Below are 18,344 nucleotides of genomic sequence, written 5' to 3'. Positions count from 1 at the left end.
ATCATGGATCATTGATCTTTACCGCGCGCTCCCAAGACACTAACGGTTTGGATATGTGATCCGAGTAGGCCTCTGGCCTTTTCACGCTAACCACCACACGAGAATAAGTATGGGCACTCTGCGTCATAAGTTTCTTCCGGAAGCTCACTGACGTCAGCGGTTCAGCGGCACGCGCCTAGGTGGTCCATGTAAGCACGTGCTTTTGTATAAAGAGGTAGCCAGGACTGATCTCATTCGTCATCGCAACACGCAGGATTGCAAAGGACGATTGGCCCATGACCCCTTCGCATTTAGGATGTAGACCGGTGTGCTGGCCTCTCTGTTGAGCCTAGGTAGGACTACGCCGTGTCGATTAGCAGAGGCCGGGCATGACCCAGCAAGTGTGTTCGGCCAGAGTTAATCGAGCGTGTTGGGTAAGTTTGTGCACCCCTGCAGGGAAGTATATCTATTCGAATAGCCGTGTCCACGGTAATAGACGCTCGGAGTTGTATCCCGATCAATACAACTAGAACTGGCTACTGGAGACATGCGAAATGGATATGTGGCCCCGGGATTGCTTTCTCGTAGGGAGTCGAGGAAGGATCTCTGGGCGTTACTATAATATACTTGCTACTTATATTTTGATAATCTGCACTCTTCTAATGCTGCAAGATGCTAGTTTTCGATAGGCTAGGATTTCCCTTCTCTTCTGGCATTTATGCAGTTCAGTCCAAAGATATAGCCCATTCCTTTTGATACTGGTGCATACTTAGTTTAGTTCTGATGTAAGTCTTGCGAGTACTTTGGATGAGTACTCGCGGTTGCTTTGCTATCCCCCCTTTTCTTCTATACCTGATTGTTGCGATCAGATGACGGATCCCAGAAGCCAGATGCCACTACCACCAACTACTACTACCCCAAGGGTGCCTACTACTACGTGGAGGCCGCCAACGACCAGGAGTAGTTAGGAGGCTCCGAGGTAGGAGACTTTGCCTTTTTTATCCATGTTGTTGTTTGTGCTAGCCTTTATAAGACAGACTTGTTTACCTATGTTTGTACTCAGATATTGTTGCTTCCGATGACTCGTTTGTATTCGAGCTTATGTATTCGAGCCCTCGAGGCCCCTGACTGTAATATGAAGCTTGTATTTTAAATTTGTGTCTAGAGTTGTGTTGTGATATCTTCCCGTGAGTTTCTGATCTTGATCGTGTGCATTTGCTTGTATGATTAGTGTACGATTAAGTCGCGGCGTCACAGTATCATGTGCTCCAAACACTTCTATACTCCCATGCCCCAATGTTTAAAAACTCAACTTTGTATGTTCAAAAAAATCCCAAAACAATTGTGGACGTTCACAAGACATATGTCTACATTCCCTAGAAAGTTGAAATCTAAATTTGAAATGCACATAGAGAAACAAAAAAGGCAAATCTACCATGAATTGTGTCACAAAAAGACAAAAGCAAAAAGAACACTATTCACATCTAACTTTGTATTTTTTGTTAATTTTTGTGATACATCTAAATTTGATTTTTTTTAAACACTGGAGCATGGGAGCCTATGAAGATTGAGAGCAATAGATATTCTCCCGTCCATCTTGACCGTCACGGATTGTCACCGCTAGGAGAAGAGAGATAGGGAGACTGCAAGATTGTTTTGATCAAGAGTGTGTTTTTTCTTTGAGCAATCTGCGTGCGAGACAGCGAATGCTATATAGCTAGTATAGCGTCCATCTCGCCTGAAATCGCGCATATAGGGCCGGCCCATTAGTCAGGTAAAAGGATGGATGGGCAAGTGTTTGTCTGTTGGAGGAAAGGAGGTGTTGATTAAAGCAGTTGCACAAGCTATACCGGTATACTCCATGTCATGTTTCAAGCTCCCTAGAGGTTTATGCGAGCACATAAATTCGATCATCCGGAAATTTTGGTGGGGCTGCAAGGAGGGGCAAAGGAAGCCGGCATGGGTGTCATGGGAAGTAATGACAAGACCTAAGTACTTAGGAGGACTGGGTTTCAGAGACCTGGAACTTTTTAACCTCGCACTTTTGGCTAGGCAGGCCTGGAGGGTACTGCAAGATCCGTCATCCTTGAGCGCGAGAATTTTGAAGGCCTTTTATTTCCCCAATTCTGATTTCCTCGCGGCAGAACTGGGGTCACGCCCATCGCAGATTTGGCGAGCGATTTTGGAAGGGCGAGACATACTTAAGCAAGGCATCATTCGAAGAATTGGCAATGGACAATCGACAAGCATATGGGACCATAACTGGATACCCAAGGAGGGATCGCTGCGGCCAATCTTGTCATTGGTACAGAACCCGCTTGAGTTGGTCTCCGAGCTTCTACTCCCAGCAACCGGCTCCTGGAATGGTGATCTTGTTAGATCGGTTTTCTTGCCAACAGATGCGGAGGCAATCTTGAGAATTCCAGTATGCACCAGCAATGTTGATGACTTTTGGGCATGGCATCCGGAGAAGAAGGGAAGGCTCTCGGTGAGCTCAGCTTATAAGTTCATGATTAAAACGAAGATCACTAGAGAGAACTGGCTCGAAGGGAGGAGTAGATCTTCGAGTAATGATAGAGAAGAAAATGATTGGACCTCGCTTTGGTCCCTGAAAGTACCATCCAAAGTCAAGGTTTTTCTGTGGCGTCTAGCCCGACACTCTTTGCCCACAACAGACGTCCTCAGTCGGAGAAACATGGCTACTCGTGATGCGTGTCCATTATGTGGCTCTCCCGATTCCTGGAGGCACGCGCTTGTGTCATGTTCTACGGCCTCGCTGCACCTGGGCGGTGTCTGATCCTGTTCTTGTTGCGAAGATGGCGGAGAATGGTGAGGCAAGTGCCAAGAACTGGCTGTTTCGAATGAATGAGGAGTTGGAGCACAAGTTATTCACAAAGCTGGTTGTGACTCTATGGGCAATATGGTATGCCAGAAGGAAGGCCATACACGAGGGGATTTTCCGGTCCCCAATGCAAACCTCCAAGTTCGTGATGTCTTATATTAACGAACTGTAGCAGCTCGAAAAACCTGTGAATGATCATATGCGGACAGCAGCGACAAGTGGAGGGACAAGGAGATGACTACCTCCACCGGAGGGGATGGTGAAAATCAATGTTGATGGAGCAGTCGCCCGACACAAACGTGGAGGGGCAGTTTCTGCGGTGTGTCGTGACCAGACGGGACTATATCTGGGTTCGTCGGCGGCAGTCTTTCGAGGTATTACTGATCCCACAACACTGGAGACTTTCGCTTGCAGGGAGGCATTGGCGCTGGCTCTGGATCATCATCTGACTGACATGAAGGTCGCTTCGGACTGCAAGGGCGTGGTACAGGACATAAACGAGGGGACGGGTGGTCCGCATTCAGCTATTATACATGAAATAACGAAACGGAGGAGTTCTTTCGACTTAGTCTCTTTTGTTTTTGAGAGTAGAAACAATAATTTCGAGGCTCACAATCTCGCCAAGTTCGCTTGTAATTTAGATGTAGGTCGACATGTTTGGTTGGGGATCCCCCATGACCAGACTCGTGTACCTATGAACATTTCTATCATCTAATAAAGTGGCGAGATTTCTCAAAAAAAAAAAACTTGTTCATGCTCGCTTGCTTGTTCTACGTACTTGTTTCATCCACTTTTCTTCTTTTCTTTCTTTTTCTTTTTCTTTTTGTTTTATTTTTATTTTTTCTTCATCGGTTTTCCTTGGTTTTCTGTTTTTCATAGTTTTTCTTTGTTTCTTTCACGGTTTTTACTGGTTTTTCTTTTGTCTCTTTTTGGATTTTTACCTTTTCTACCTTTCTTTGTTTCATTGCTTTTTGCCCTGTTTTATTGGTTTTCTTTGTACATTTTTTGTATACACCAAGAATATGTTTTATATACATGTTTAACATTTTTTCAAATATGTGATTGACTTTTTTACCACTTATATTTGTTGATGTAAAAAATTTCATACATACTGTATATTTTTGTATACACCAAGAACATTTTTGTATACTCGTTTAACATTTTTCCAAGACATGATAATTTTTTAAACATATATTTTTTATGTCTATTTTTTCATTTTTCCATACGTCAGGTACATTTTATATATACATGTTTAACATTTTCCAAATACATGATTAACATTTTTCTAAATATAATTTTTATGTTTAATTTTTTCATACACAATTTACATTTTGTGTATACACCAGGAACATTTTTATTTAGATGTTTAACAATGTCCAAATACATGATTAACATTTTTTTTATGTTTACTTTTTCCCATACACAATTTGCATTTTTTGTATACAGTGAAAACATTTCAACATTTTTAAATGAGTGATTAACATTATTCAGAAAAATTTGAGAACTTACCTGTTTTATCTCTACTTTTCCATACACGTCGTACATTTTTTGTGTACATGACAATCCATTTTCTATATACATATTCAACATTTTTTATATGTACGACTAACGTTTTTCAACTTTTGCATATATAATTATTTTTACAATACTTATATTCAGAATATTTCGGAATACAAAAAAGTAAAGCAGAAAAAACGGATGCAAAAATGTGAAAGAAGAAACGGAAGAAAGGAAACGCTGAAGGCCTGTGTCCGCGCTGGACCCGCCCAATCCGACTGCTGCTGAAGGTCGGTAATACTCAAGTCTTTCACAAAAGACTAATCAAAGCCCAACGGGCTAGAAGCCAGTGGTAACTCACAACCGACCTTACGCCGTCCGTCGCCCCGTGGTGCGCCTCCGCTGGAAGCGACACCCGCCGTCTCTGCCCCGCCCGCCGCTTGCTCCCCTCCCTCTCGCGCGTCATCCCGGGTTCTTCGGCCGCCCGAAGTTCGCTGCCCCGAGCTCCGTCCCACCGGCGGCCGCATCGAGGTCGCCTGGTCCCCGCTCCGTCTAGCCGGAATCAAGCCACCGTTTGGCGTCACCGGCAGCGAGGTAGTAGGCAGGGCACCGCCATCCCTTCCCACTTCCGTTTACCTCGCCTTGTTTGTTTCGATTGGTTGGCTGAAAGCCTGAGGTCTGCCCTGAAACCCTACGTTTTGTTTTGATTTGGTGACCGAGGAGGCGTAGAGCGGCGGGGCCATGGAGGAGGACGCGGAGGGCATGGACCGCTTCTACTACGAGGGCCCCCGCGAGCGCACGCTCCAGACCCGCGATGACGCCGTCTACGGCGTCTTCGCCGAGGGGGACTCCGACTCCGACTACGACTCCGAGGACGACGAGGGGTCGCGACGCCGCAAGCGCAGAAGGGACGAGTCCGAGTCTGACTTCACCAGGCCCGTGCAGTTCGTCTCCAAGGGAATGCCCGAGGGGGTGGAGCAGGAAGAGCAGAGGCTTGGGCTTGGCCAGGCCGCGTCCTCCTTGCGCACCGCAACCGCGGGGGAGGACACGGAGGAGATCATCGACCTGCCCACGGGGTTCGGGCAGCGGATCGCGGAGGGTGCGCGTGCCAGGCGGGAGGAGAAGGAGCGGCAGTATGAGGCGGTCAAGCGCGGACGCCAAGCGTCATCGGCCGAGGTGGATGATGGAAAACCAGCGCCGGCCCCTGGCAGCGTGGAGTCCAACACGAAGGTGGCTAAGATGATGGGTATGATGGGGTACAAGAGAGGAATGGGTCTCGGCAAGAATGCTCAGGGAATCACCGCACCGGTGGGGACCATCCTGCGCCCCAAAAATGCCGGACTTGGCAGTATCGAGGAGTTTAAGGAGGCCAAGCCCTTCACTGCCAAGGAGAACCTGCCACCCCCACCTCCTCCGCCGTCTGCCAAGAAGGAAAAGCAACGGTGGTCCAAGAAGGCCAACTTGAAGAGAGATCAGGTCCTGACAAAGAATGAGTTGCTGGCTATGCGCGCCGAGCAGGAACAGGATGAGCAGCCCACGGTTGTCCAGAAGGTGATTGACATGCGAGGGCCTCAGGTTCGTGTGCTGACAGACTTGAAGGGGCTCAGTGATGAACAGGAGATGGGGGCGAATGATGTGCCAATGCCAGAGTTGCAGTACAATGTGCGGGTGCTTGTTGACGAGACTAAGGTTGATATCATCAGGTTGGATGGGCAGCTGCGACAGGAGCAGGAGGGGGTGGCTAGTTTGGTGCGGGAGAAGGAGAAAGTAGCAAAGCAGGAGGCATTGCAGAAACACCAGCTGCAGGTTATGGAGACGATTGCAGGTGTGCTGGAGCAAGTCTGGTTGGACGATACAGCTGGTTTGCTCATGCTGCGAGGGTTGCTTAAGACCTTCCAGGAATTGAAGCTGCGCCATGAGGAGGAGTTCAAAATGTGCAGTGTTGCATGGATTGCTTGCCAATTTGCTCATCCATTACTGATCCGGGTCTTCCAGGGGTGGCAACCTCTGCAGAATCCGCTGTTTGGCTTGGAAGTCATGTCGTCATGGAAGGATCTGCTGCAGTGTGACCAGCCATATGATTTCTCAGATGCTACTGAATCAATGGCTCCATATGAACAGCTGGTTAGCGAGGTGATCCTGCCAGCTGTGATGATATCAGGAACTAATTCATGGGAGGCTAGGGATCCAGAACCAATGCTCTGCTTTCTCGAGTCATGGGAGCAGTTGCTGCCCCCTATTGTACTCCATTCAATATTAGAGCATGTAATCATGCCAAAGCTCACAGCTGCTGTCGAATCCTGGGATCCACGTAGGGAGAAGGTACCGATTCATGTATGGGTACACCCATGGTTGCCGACTCTAGGACGAAGGGTAGAGACCTTGTGTGACTCTATTCGTTACAAGCTGAGTAGTGTCCTCCATGTTTGGCAAGCTCACGATGCATCAGCTTACGCTTTGCTATCTCCATGGAAGGGTGTATTTGACCCAGCAAGTTGGGAAGACTTGATAGTGCGTTATATCATTCCTAAACTTAAAATGGCACTCCAGGAGTTTCAGATCAACCCAGCAAACCAGAAGTTCGACCAGTTTAACTCGGTTATGATTTGGGCTTCTGCTGTACCGGTACACCATATGGTCCATATGTTGGAAGTTGATTTCTTTAGCAAGTGGCAGCAGGTTCTCTACCATTGGTTGTGTTCACCGAGTCCTGATTTCAATGAGATCACAAACTGGTACAAGGGCTGGAGGGGTCTTTTCCCACCAGAGTTACTCGCCAATGAACGCATACGAATGCTTCTAACGGCTGGTCTTGAGATGATGAACCAAGCTGCTGAAGGGGTTGAGTTGGTGCAGCCAGTGGCAAGGGAGAATTTGGGCTACTTGAGAGCAACAGAGAAGCGGCAATTTGATGCAGCACAGCAAGCATCACAATACCCAGCTTATCGTTCAGTGCCAGGAGCAGCCATGGGAGATATGAGCTTCAAGGAGTCTATTCAGGCATATGCGGCTGACCAAGGTTTGCTGTTTATGCCTAGAGTTAATAAATCCTATAATGGCAAGCCAGTGTATGAATTTGGCTCCGTGAGTATCTTCATAGATTCTGTCAAGCGACTACTCTATGCGCAACTTCAAGAGGGAACCAATAGATGGAGTTCTGTGTCTCTTACACAACTGCTGGAAATGAACCGGATGGCAAGATCACACTAGCAAATCATCTAAGCTTCAAATTTCATTTCATTTCTATTTTCCCGCTGTGTAGAAGTCTTCAGAATGTCGCTTTTGAGAGCAGTGCTGTAGAATTAGTTGCTAAAGAACAAAGTTTCTGATGATGTGTCTGAATGTGATTTTCTACATGTATATACATGCAACTCAGTTGTTGCTGCCCAAGAATGAATAGTCTATGCAGATCTATTTCTAGGAGTGAATTGCAAAAAACATCGACATTGAAGGCTAGGGTTGCAAGAACCACACTTCTACAGTTTTGTGCCCAAAACCACTAATTCTAAGGCTAATTTTTTGAAAAAAACACTAACCGATGGCTTAGGCCATTTTGAGCACAGTTATGACAAATGGGTCACACTAGACAGGATGACGTGGCAAATAAAAAAGCCAATTACATCCCGATAAAAATTTGTGTTGCAAAAAGATCCCTACAAAAACGCAATTGGGCCCTCTCATCTCCCATGGTGGAGGCCGCCGGCCACTCCCAAACCGTGTGCGGCTGGACTTGGAGCCGACGAGGTGGAGGTGGAGCATCGTCGGGGGGGGGGGGGGGGGGGGGGGGGACCGCGACGAACCTTGCTGACCAGTGGCATGGCTGTGGCAGAGCTCAGCGTAGGTGGGCTGAAGCGGCGTCCCTAGGGCGGACGAGGCAGATGCAGGGGCGGCCCGAGGTCGGTGACGCCCGCCGGATCTGACGGTTTCTGGCGGCGGTGGAACTCGATCCGGCAGCGGGCGGCGGAGCTCGATCCGGCAGCGCGCTGAGGCAGCGAAGACCGGCGAGTCGGCGAGGATTTGGGAGGCGGCTCGTGCTGCTGCGTCCTCCGGCGGCACAACCAGAGAAAAGGTCAGGGGAGGAGAGGAGGCCTGCCAGTGGCTGTTGGAGGCGGCGCCCATGGCGGGAATACGAGGGGGGAGGGGCGGCACATCCCGGTGGTTGCGCCACCAGAGGGAGGCCGCGGCGGAGGTTTCTCCGCCGATGCTTTGCCGGAGGGAGGCCGCGGCGGTGGTTGCGCCGCTGATGGTTTGCCGGAGGGAGGCCACGGCGATGGTTGTGTCGCTGGCCGGGGGCCCGGGGCGAGGTGTGTGACCTTTTTTTTAAGATGTCCTTCTCCTCTTTTACTTCTTTACAGTTTAGTCCGTGTTGTTTTGTCTATTTGCAAACCCATTATTTCATGCCACATCACCCTGTCCAGCGGGTCCCACCTGTCATAATCGAGTTTAAAAAGAGCAAATCGGGCGAGTAGTGTTTTTTGCAAAAAATTAGCCTCGGAATTAGTGGTTTTGGGCACAAAACTGTAGAAGTGTGGTTCCTGCAACCCTAGCTTTCAATGTCGATGTTTTTTGCAATTCACTCCTATTTCTAGTTGTACGTTGATATATACTCCGTATTTGTTTATTTCTTGAGATTTACTGTTGTTTTGGTAATTTCATTTCCTGCTGTGTTTCCTGACATAATCGAATGTCCCCCACTGGGACTATTAGTGTGCATCTAACTTTTGTCATTATTATGTGTTAAAGATTCATGAACCTCCGGTATGTACTACTCCCTCCGATATGTACTACTCCCTCTGTAAACAAATGTAAGTGACCTAAAACGTCTTACATTTGTTAGGGAGTTTAGATGGATGAAAGTTTTTGCTGTGATACCATGTTCAACTGTTAATATGACATGGTTGGGTTATTACTGTGGTGCATTTTTTTTTAAATGACAGCAAGTACTTTTGTTTAACTCAGGCTTACCCGGACTGTTTGTTTGGTTTAACTTGTACTCTTCAAGCTGCGGAAACCATTCCTATACAAGGTGATTTCACATGGAATGTTGTGAGGTTTCATCATGACTAATTTGATAGTGCTTTTCAGTGTTTTGAAGGTTCGTTTGTCAATCCCTGCTTTCAGTGTTGAGCTTCCTCTTATAAGGATATATATTTTTGGAACTGCAGTTCCATGGTTCCTCTTAGATTCAAGACCTTATTTGGTAAGAGATATCTTTAAATTACTTCTGTACCTAGATATCTTCACTTGTTTCAGTTTACAGTTTATTGTTACAATCATCCCCAATAATCTGCTGATGTATTTTATCGAAAGACTTGATATTATCAGTTTGAGTTATTGGCATTTCAGGGTGGAAATTTCACAGGTCTTTCATGCAGATGCAAGTCATGTCATTATCCGTGTGAGATTTGTACTGTATACTTGACTAAACATTATAGCTACTACAGTATTTCTGTGCACACAAAAAAAGGTAACCCTGGCTTGCTTGCTTAACTTAGGAAAGGTGCTAACTAGCAAATCTCTGTAAGTCCAGCGCTCCCTGCTTGGGTGCCTGGTGTAGCTGTGCCCTTCTTCCTTCACCTATAAGCCATGCTCCACAGGACACTGAGGGTCTTCAGTTGTTGATCACCAAAAGCTCAGATGCAACATATACAAACAACTAACAGTGTATCTAAGCAATCCAGAAACACAAAACGAAATCAAATGCCTCTCTTGACATGCTTTCCGTCATCCCTCCAATTTACAGCCATTGTTGCCTGAGCATATTCTCCTTCATGTGCCTTTTTACCTTCTCATCAGGGGCTGTCCCTTATCACAGTGCTACCAGCGGATGCAAGGTTAGACACCAGTGAGTGGTTATCCAGCGGAGACATTGATGGAGACACACTTAACTGAAGAGCAGGCTCGATTGTTCTGACTTTCAGGTCCATGACATCTGTGATCAGGCCTGGCCTCATGATCTTGTCGCCGACGGGGCACTCACCCTTTAGCATCTTGGCGACTGTCGACATGGAGGGCCTGACCTTGGGGCTATCCTGGGTGCACAGGAGTCCTATTTTCAAGAACTTATGAGCTTCGTCGGTGCTGAAACCATCTTTTAAGGTCCTGTCGATGATGCTCCCAAGATCACCAGACTCGTAGAGTGTCCAAGCCTGGGAAAAAAAAGTGGATATTTCTGATTTATATTCTTTAATCTACTATTGACAATGTCAAGAGACAATGCTTCAGCTATTTTTGAAATAGAACCTTTTCACTTCTCTTTGCAGGGTAAGAGATTAAAGATCTCTCATAAATCGCTGTTTTACAATGCAATAGCAGGTGCATATAATAATTGGACAAAACTAACAGATATGTCCTAAGAATGAGAACACCAGTCAATGCAAGTGGCATAGAAAACATTTTCAGAAACCAATCCAGAACCAGTGGGCCAATAAAAAATAATCTTAAGATAAGACAATGAAAGCTGGCAGTACTACCAAAAATAGTAATTTTCAGGACAGAGAGGAAACTTCCTGGTACTTTCCTTCAGAATACTTCCAACTGTATTTCCTCTTCATCAAAAAATAAAGAATGCTTCCAACTGTGGCAAGTATATTATGCGCATCTACTTGTGATTATCTAAATTGTTCAACCATGTGCACATAGTAGGTATATGTCTGGCATGATTATCATGGTCTGATGTGGAACATCTTGAATCTATCATAGATGTATTCTGTACTAGACAGAAAATACGTATTTGTTTTTCCTGATATTTTTTCTGAACTTTCTAGAGAATCATAATTAAGTACATATATTTATTGAAATTGTTCTTTACCGTTTCTAGGAGGAACTGATCTTGGAGAGGCAATCTGGGGTCGGTGTGCCACCTTCCACTGACAATCTCCAGCAGGAGAACCCCAAAGCTGTACACATCAGCCTTCTTTGTGAGCTGCCCTCGGATTGCATACTCCGGTGCCAGATACCCTCTGAGAAATGAGCATATGTCAACTTGTCTTAACCACACAGTACAGTATATATCAATATATGCAAGGTTAAATGAGAGCAGCAACAGGTGTCACTTTGCTTACAATGTTCCTGCAACCCTCGTGCTGATATGCGTCATGTTGCCTGGGAAGAGCTTTGCTAGCCCGAAATCTGATATTTTGGGGCTCAGGTCCTTGTCAAGCAGAATGTTACTCGCCTTGATGTCACGGTGGACGATATGTGGCCGGATTTCTTCATGCAGATATGTGAGACCCTCGGCAACACCAATGCAGATCTTCGCCCTTGTGCTCCAGTCAAAGCGGATACTACTGTGGGCATTGCCTGAACAACATCATGACAAACCAGGGGGTTCAGAGCAATGAATTTACCAGCGATTCAAAGTTCTGATGAAAATCGAAATTTGGTTGAACATACCAAAGAGGGTCCTTGCGAGGCTGTTGTTCTCCAGATAATTGTAGACCAGCATTTTCTGACCTCCATCGACGCAGCAGCCGTGCAGTTTTACAAGGTTGTGATGGGTTATGCTGGATATGACACTCAGTTCATTCAAGAACTCCCTTGTTCCTTGCTTTGACTCGGAGGAGAGCACCTTGATGGCAACTTTCTGACCATTCTTCAGCTTTCCCTGCATAATTCAGACCAGAGCCTGAGCACTCTTGAAACACTACTGTTTGAATTTTGATAGCTGGTCCAAGTGCTACAGTGATGCTAATCACTACGGCAGGAATAGTATAACCTGCCGCTTTCTAATAATTCAGGATTATTTGGAATGACTGATTGGTGCATAAGACATGTTAAAGGATAAATATATTGTGGTGTTTGAACTTGGAAATATCAAAGCTTTTATGGTGCAAACTGCCAAACTGGCAACTAAACCTACCAGGTAAACGCAGCCGAAAGAACCCTGTCCAAGTTTGTTTCCTGAGCAGAAGTTCCTTGTGGCCCTTTTGAGCTCCTTGGAGGAGTATATCTTCACGTTGCCATGGAGCGGTATGTCTGAACAGAATAGGATGAATCAGGAGGGTTTTAGGATGCTTCAGAAGAACAAAAGTTAAATGAGATATGCAGGTTTACCTATGTCCTGCTGTACAATTTGGTTTCTGGATTTTCTCTTCCACCGGAACACAGGACAGCAAGTCATTGCTAGGGAGTGGAATTTGCTTCTTAGAAGCTTCATATAGGTATTCAAAAGCTCATGCAAAGAAGAGTTCGACAAGAACCTGAGGAAAAGAACAACAATCAAATGGATTATGTAAGTATCTTGTTGGAGTTTTTTAATTTCCTTTCAGCCGCATAAAATAACTCCTACACAGAATGAAGCTACTTATGTATTTCTAATTTAACTTCAAGAAGCTAATCTGGTAAGTGGTAAGATGTCCTCCAAGATAAGAAAATGGCATAACAGGTGGCACTCGTAATTCAAATAGATACTGATGTTTATTCTTCCTCTGAGGCGCAGCAGGAAAAAAAAACACTATGCTTTTGTGTGAAATTCCAATGAAATAATGTAGAAATTAAGCAAGCTGGTTACAGTTAATGGACATATGAAGAATATTTTGTGTGGAGTACTCTACTTTTGATAAACAAAATCAATGGGAAAAGAAAGTCCCTATTAAGGGGGGGGGGGGGGGGGGGGGACCATTTTCAGCATGACCCCTGAACTTCAAATGTTCAACAGGCAACTGAGATCACTGGAACAGAACCAGATGAACTTGATGGTTTAAGATAAAACACAAGAATGAAAGGAACTAGAAGCGAATCAAATGATTCCCATGGATGGATTGCAACAGACGGCAAAACATAGGACAATTAAAATTCTCAAAACATATCTAGCCAGGGCAATTGGGTAGATTCAGCAAAAGGGAGAAAAGGAAACCAAGAAACTAAACTCACCCAAGGATTAGGCGCAGTTGCTCAGAGGAAATCCAGGGTAATTGGGTAGATTCAGCAAAAAGGAGAAAAGGAGAGAAACTAAACCTACCCAAGGATTAGGCGCAGTTGTTCGGTGGAAATTCCACTGTGGTGTGCTGCAGTGTGTATGAAGAGCCAAGAGCGTCTAATATAAGTCCTGGATGATGGTGGTATGAGGAGCAGAGCACATGTAATCTCCTAGCTTTAGAATCAAAAGGGTGCTACGCTGTGCTCTCTATATATACTAGTCCAGGCAGAGGACTCAAAGGTCCCACTGGAATTGACCTGGCCTGTTCTCACCTTGGTGATATGAGCTGGTTGCAACTTAGGAAGTAGCAAGGAAAGAAACACTTGTCCTCAGCTCCCATCATCAGGAAACAAAAAGATGACCAAGCATTGGGGAAAAAAATGCTTATTTTTCTCTTCATCTTGGGCTTATTCTTAATGCCCATGTTCTGACTTTAGTATTGCTATAGTCGGAGACTGGTCCACGGGTTATCGAGTCGCACACCGTGTTCACTGTTCATCAGGCATAAACTAAACACTGTGACTTGAAAAGGACCTGCTCTTTAAGAAAAGAAATATGTCTACTTTGTTTTCCAAATAGTCAGTCTTTAGTTTACATTAGTGAGATATAACAGAAATTTCATGGCACAGTAATTAAGTGAGGTAGCCTACATGCTTCTATTTCACCCCAGGATGGATTAAATTAACAACTTTTGCATTTCATGGCACGCAGTGGGAATGGTTCCTGAATGCTCCTGTTTTCCTTCCAGAATGGTGCTTCCTCAAACCTGACTTTAATTGCAGTTTGACATGCTGGTTTTTCCCATTGACAATTCAATGATTGAGACAATATATAGGTTGAAAAAAGAGGGTGAGAAGAGCCACCCAACCTCATCTGAAAAGGTATGCGTTGGATCATACTACTTTCTGATCATCAAACCGAGATGTACATCTCACTGTGTATCGGAGAAAGTAATCAGCGTGACCCACATACATTCCCCTTCGTCGACTAACGCAGGCCACAGAAATTAACAAGGTGATAAAATTTGGATATCTTTGAGCGGAAATGACACAAGTGCCCTGTTATTATAATTGCCTTGCGAAGACGAGAGAGGATGATTTGTGTGGCTTGTAATAAACAAATGCACACAAGGGAGACATAACAAATGAGGGCATTTTGGTATTTATCATCATTAGATTACATAACTTGCCTACATAACATAATTTTAAAAAATGCATAATGTACATTATTCACTTGGAAAGGACAAGGTCGGTATTCTAGTGACTAGTACACTTTAGATTCAGTGGTTGTAGTACTTGTGATTTTAATTACCAGCATTGTTTGTTTTTATCCTATGCAAGGCACGAAAATCCAGTTTTTCCTCAAAAGTAAAAGGAAGAAAACCCATGTCCGCTTTATGTTTACAGAATTTTCTTGTGAAATGTCTACTTTCGCGCCTCAATAGTCATATAGTTTTGTCAGCATCAGTCAGGTGTGATGTTGACTGTTTTGGAGATAACTGTAATGTTAAAGTAAGCTCAGACTTTTGGCCTTTCCAGGCTATCAAGAGGCAACTTAACAACTGCTAATGATCTGACAGGTCGACCTAAGAAATTTTCAACAATTTTCCATTGTACAGAAAACACAAAGGGATCAGCTATTGACCACATCTGCTGGTAGATCAAGTCATCCTTAGTTCTCTCCCCATGTCATTTATATTATTGCACTGTTGGTCAACATTGTAGTTGTGACCATCATGTAACATTTTTTGTCAACATAGACTTTTTGAATTCTGTTACAACTTAAGTTGATAAATTCAAGAAGCTCAGTAACTTTTTTTCGGATAGTACGTATTTTTCAAATGGGGGTCAAGTACATATTATCACACCGTCAGTCAATATTGTGAGCTGCGACCATCATGGCAACTCTTTTTTTCGTCGGTGGACTTTTGAATTCTGATACAGTTGATAAATCCAAGTTCAGTAACTTTACTTCAGATATATGTACAGGTCAAGTACATATATATTTCACCATTGGTCAATATTGTGAGCTGTGGCCATCATGGTAACTTTTTATTGTCGACACAGACGTTTTGAATTCTGATACAACTTCAGTTCATAAATCCAAGAAGTTCAGTAAGTTTGTTTCCGATATATGTACAGGTCAAGTAGTACATATCATTGCACCGTTGGTCAACATTGTGGGCTGTGATCATCATGGTAACTTTTTTTGTCAACACCGACTTTTGAATTCTGATACAGCTTAAGCTGATAAATTCAAGAAGTTCAGTAAGTTTATTTCTGATATATGTACAGGTCAAGTATAATTTATCATTTCAGATTTCAAAGACAAGTACAGACGTGTGTCCATCAAATCAGTCTCTCTGCTAGGCAGGCTGACAGCTGTATCAACTAGCAGACTTTTCTAGGTCAAGGAGTACCCATCAGAACGGTTCCTCTCAAGCTTTTGAGTTGAATTGTCCCATTCGTTCTCATGCAAGTCAAGATACTTGTTTAGCCTGAACACTGCAAGAGACAAACGCAGCGACCCGGTTTCAGTTCATTTTCTACAGGATAATACTCGGTCTATATCATTGTTCTGTTATTTGTCCAACAAAAATAACTTAGTCCGAAATCGTTTGGCGATACAATTTCTTTATAATGCGCCTAAATGGTCAAGCATATTCCTTTGTTGTGGGAGCTGAAAGAAATCAAGGCCCTATGCATACAAAGTAAACCCTAGCGTTTGATTTGCTTATATTTTGCCAACAAAGTCTTGGAACTGACGGTGTACATAAGAACTACTGGTTAAATTAATGCATTTGTATGACATTGGACAAATGTGCACGTGATGCTTGACAACACCCGTTCATTCAAATATTCAGGACCAGAACAAAGATATGACAATCAATTTCTAGAGCAAAGTTGCACACACATGCTGGTGTCATCATGTAATCAAGTCTTCCTTCGGGCTCGGAACCGTGGCAGGAGGAGCCTTGTTGCAAGAAGATGCTTCAGCAAATGCCGCAAGCACATCGTCGTCTGACCCGTTGGTAATACTGGTTGGAGTATCATCCTCCATTGTCTTCCTAAGTCCTCTCCAGGGACAATGGATGATTCATTGGTGACATTTGCTGTCCTGAACAGAGCATGCAACAAAGTCAAGTTGGCCGTGGCCCATGTGGAACTTCACATGCTCTGGGGTTCTCTGAAAATAACAGCAAAATATCAATGAGTTGGTTCATACGTGAAAAGGGATAAATAATTGGAAATGAATTACGATCCTGGTGTGACATTACTGCAATGTGATTCTTCCACCAACCATCATCGGCCCAGTGATTCCTCTTCCAGGATCCGACCCAATAACCGTCAAAGATTTGGGTTCCATCCACCCTCTGTACTGCTGCTTTAATGAGTCCCATCTATGCTTGAACCGCTTCTTCACATACCTCTTCCCAGCCCTATTGTAGAATTTGGGCTCAGGGTTCTTGTAACCTTCGGCACTCCAGCACGCACCCAGACTAGCTATTGCCAGCAGCCGTTTCATCTTTGCGTATTTCGCAAAAGATCTTCGTGTGATATGCATCCCAGATTGCCCTCCTTCATCTGTTCCATTTCAGTTACAGAACTCATGAAGTTGCCTGCAGTGCAAAGTTCTTGGATAACAATCAAGCAACACACTGTGCAATGTGCATAGCCCTGCACAATCAACCTTCAACATCAAAAAACAAAAAGAAAATTGTTGAACCAACACAAGGACCAACCATATCACGCTAATAATTACAAAAAGCATTGCGCTGTTGCCAAATCAAATTTTAACATGGAAGAGGTGTTCCAACTCTACAATCCATCAACCAAGACAAGGGCCCATCACATCACACTACATAATTACTAGTACTAGTAGTAAGCAATCATGGAGTTTGGAATCATGCAAGACTAATCGCCAACCTCCAAATTGCATTTCCACCATAAGCAATGACAACAGCCCACAGCAATTCTAGCATAAGCAATGACGACACCCCGCAGCAATCCACCATAAGCATTTCCACCGTAAGCAGCCAAGCAACCATAAGGCACAGAAAAGAGGAGGGATGGCTGCATACCGCTGGAGGAGGATGCCGGCGAGATGCACGTGCAGGTCAGGGGGAGGCAGCTGCAGGTCTGGGACGGTGGCTAGGAGGAGGATCTGGCCGGCGGCGGCGGCGGCGGCGCTCTGCTGCGGGTTTGGCGTGCATTGGAGATCCGGGGAGGAGGAGCCGCACGGTGATGTGCCTGGGGTCGACGGCCGCAGTCCGGGGAGGCGCTTCCAGCTCCGGCTGGCTGGCGCCTGGCGGGGCAGGGAGTCGTCCGGCGGTCGACCCTTTCACTTAGCCTGGAGGACTGGATCATTACTTGGACTAAACTCACTCTTAGAGAAAGAGGACGGTCTAAACTCTAAAAGGAAACTATTTTTGAACAATGTGTATACCCCACTCAGTGTATTGCCTCGGCTCCTTTTTACTCCGCATATTAGATTTTTGTCAAATCAAACTTCTACAATATCAAATATATACACTATGTAACCACATTTCATAATGAATGTAACAACATTGATTTGGCATTGGGAATGTTGATACGTTTTTTTATACTTCGGACAAAACTTATATGCAAATAAAACAGGAGTGAAGGGAGTAATTGTCGTTTTTTACAAGAGGGGGGCATATTGGTCACACGGAAATCTAAAGTCGATAAGGTTAATGAGCACATAATGGAGCAGATCTAAAGTGATGACAGTATGGGTTGCTGCTTACAAAGCGGAGTCGTATAATAACAACAGTGCAGGCATTCTTCATCCGACAGTATTTCTGAACAACCCAAGCCCATGTTTGAATTCTCGTCTTCCTTCAAATACACCTGTAAAAAAAATACATGTCTCCGTCCATCGTTTCCATTCCGGCCAGAAATCAGTGACCCGGCACCTGTAAATTAAATACAGTTGCATTTGAATACACCGATACCAAGCGTGGCCTAAGCCTGTGCTTGGAATGGATGTAATGAAATGTAGGTGTATTTTCTATACTAGTGTAACTTACCGGCCGAGTGCAATTTCAAGGCGGAAACGAAAACGATCGGCGGAGGTTTGTATTCT

The 18,344-nt window shown here is 44.7% G+C and overlaps 2 protein-coding genes and 2 long non-coding RNA genes across 7 annotated transcripts; 2 read left to right on the top strand and 2 right to left on the bottom strand.

Annotated features, from left to right (window-relative positions):
- The first annotated feature begins 484 nt into the window (after positions 1-484).
- On the top strand, positions 485-9,066 carry LOC109779727 (septin and tuftelin-interacting protein 1 homolog 1-like). The gene has a single exon (XM_040388886.3). The coding sequence runs from the start codon at positions 5,060-5,062 to the stop codon at positions 7,526-7,528; it is 2,469 nt and encodes an 822-aa protein (XP_040244820.1). The 5' UTR covers positions 485-5,059; the 3' UTR covers positions 7,529-9,066.
- A 645-nt stretch (positions 9,067-9,711) lies between these two features.
- Positions 9,712-13,702, bottom strand: LOC109779732 (cold-responsive protein kinase 1). 2 transcript variants are annotated; one of them, XM_073499820.1, is made up of 7 exons: positions 13,511-13,702; positions 12,374-12,519; positions 12,180-12,295; positions 11,714-11,924; positions 11,383-11,620; positions 11,130-11,280; positions 9,712-10,467 (listed from the first exon to the last, which is right to left on the bottom strand). In XM_073499820.1, the coding sequence occupies exons 1-7, from the start codon at positions 13,660-13,662 to the stop codon at positions 10,111-10,113; spliced, it is 1,371 nt and encodes a 456-aa protein (XP_073355921.1). In that variant the 5' UTR covers positions 13,663-13,702; the 3' UTR covers positions 9,712-10,110. The 2 variants fall into 2 exon arrangements, with proteins under 2 accessions (XP_073355921.1, XP_020193948.1); XM_020338359.4 differs by lacking the exon at positions 13,511-13,702 and adding an exon at positions 13,281-13,401.
- LOC120964328 (uncharacterized) lies at positions 12,443-15,878 on the top strand. Of its 3 annotated transcripts, none has more exons than XR_012184101.1 (4): positions 12,443-12,551; positions 13,950-14,119; positions 15,227-15,436; positions 15,533-15,878. It is a non-coding gene; the product is annotated as an uncharacterized lncRNA (long non-coding RNA). The 3 variants fall into 3 exon arrangements; XR_006663520.1 differs by having other exon boundaries at positions 13,950-15,281; positions 15,380-15,436; XR_012184100.1 differs by having other exon boundaries at positions 13,950-15,436.
- A 130-nt stretch (positions 15,879-16,008) lies between these two features.
- LOC120964329 (uncharacterized) lies at positions 16,009-18,025 on the bottom strand. The gene is made up of 3 exons (XR_005756208.3): positions 17,320-18,025; positions 16,516-16,915; positions 16,009-16,424 (listed from the first exon to the last, which is right to left on the bottom strand). It is a non-coding gene; the product is annotated as an uncharacterized lncRNA (long non-coding RNA).
- Between the last annotated feature and the right edge of the window lie 319 nt (positions 18,026-18,344).

Source organism: Aegilops tauschii, chromosome 5 (assembly GCF_002575655.3).
Source record: "Aegilops tauschii subsp. strangulata cultivar AL8/78 chromosome 5, Aet v6.0, whole genome shotgun sequence".
Taxonomy (NCBI): domain Eukaryota; kingdom Viridiplantae; phylum Streptophyta; class Magnoliopsida; order Poales; family Poaceae; genus Aegilops; species Aegilops tauschii.
This window is presented reverse-complemented; position numbering and strand designations above follow the sequence as displayed.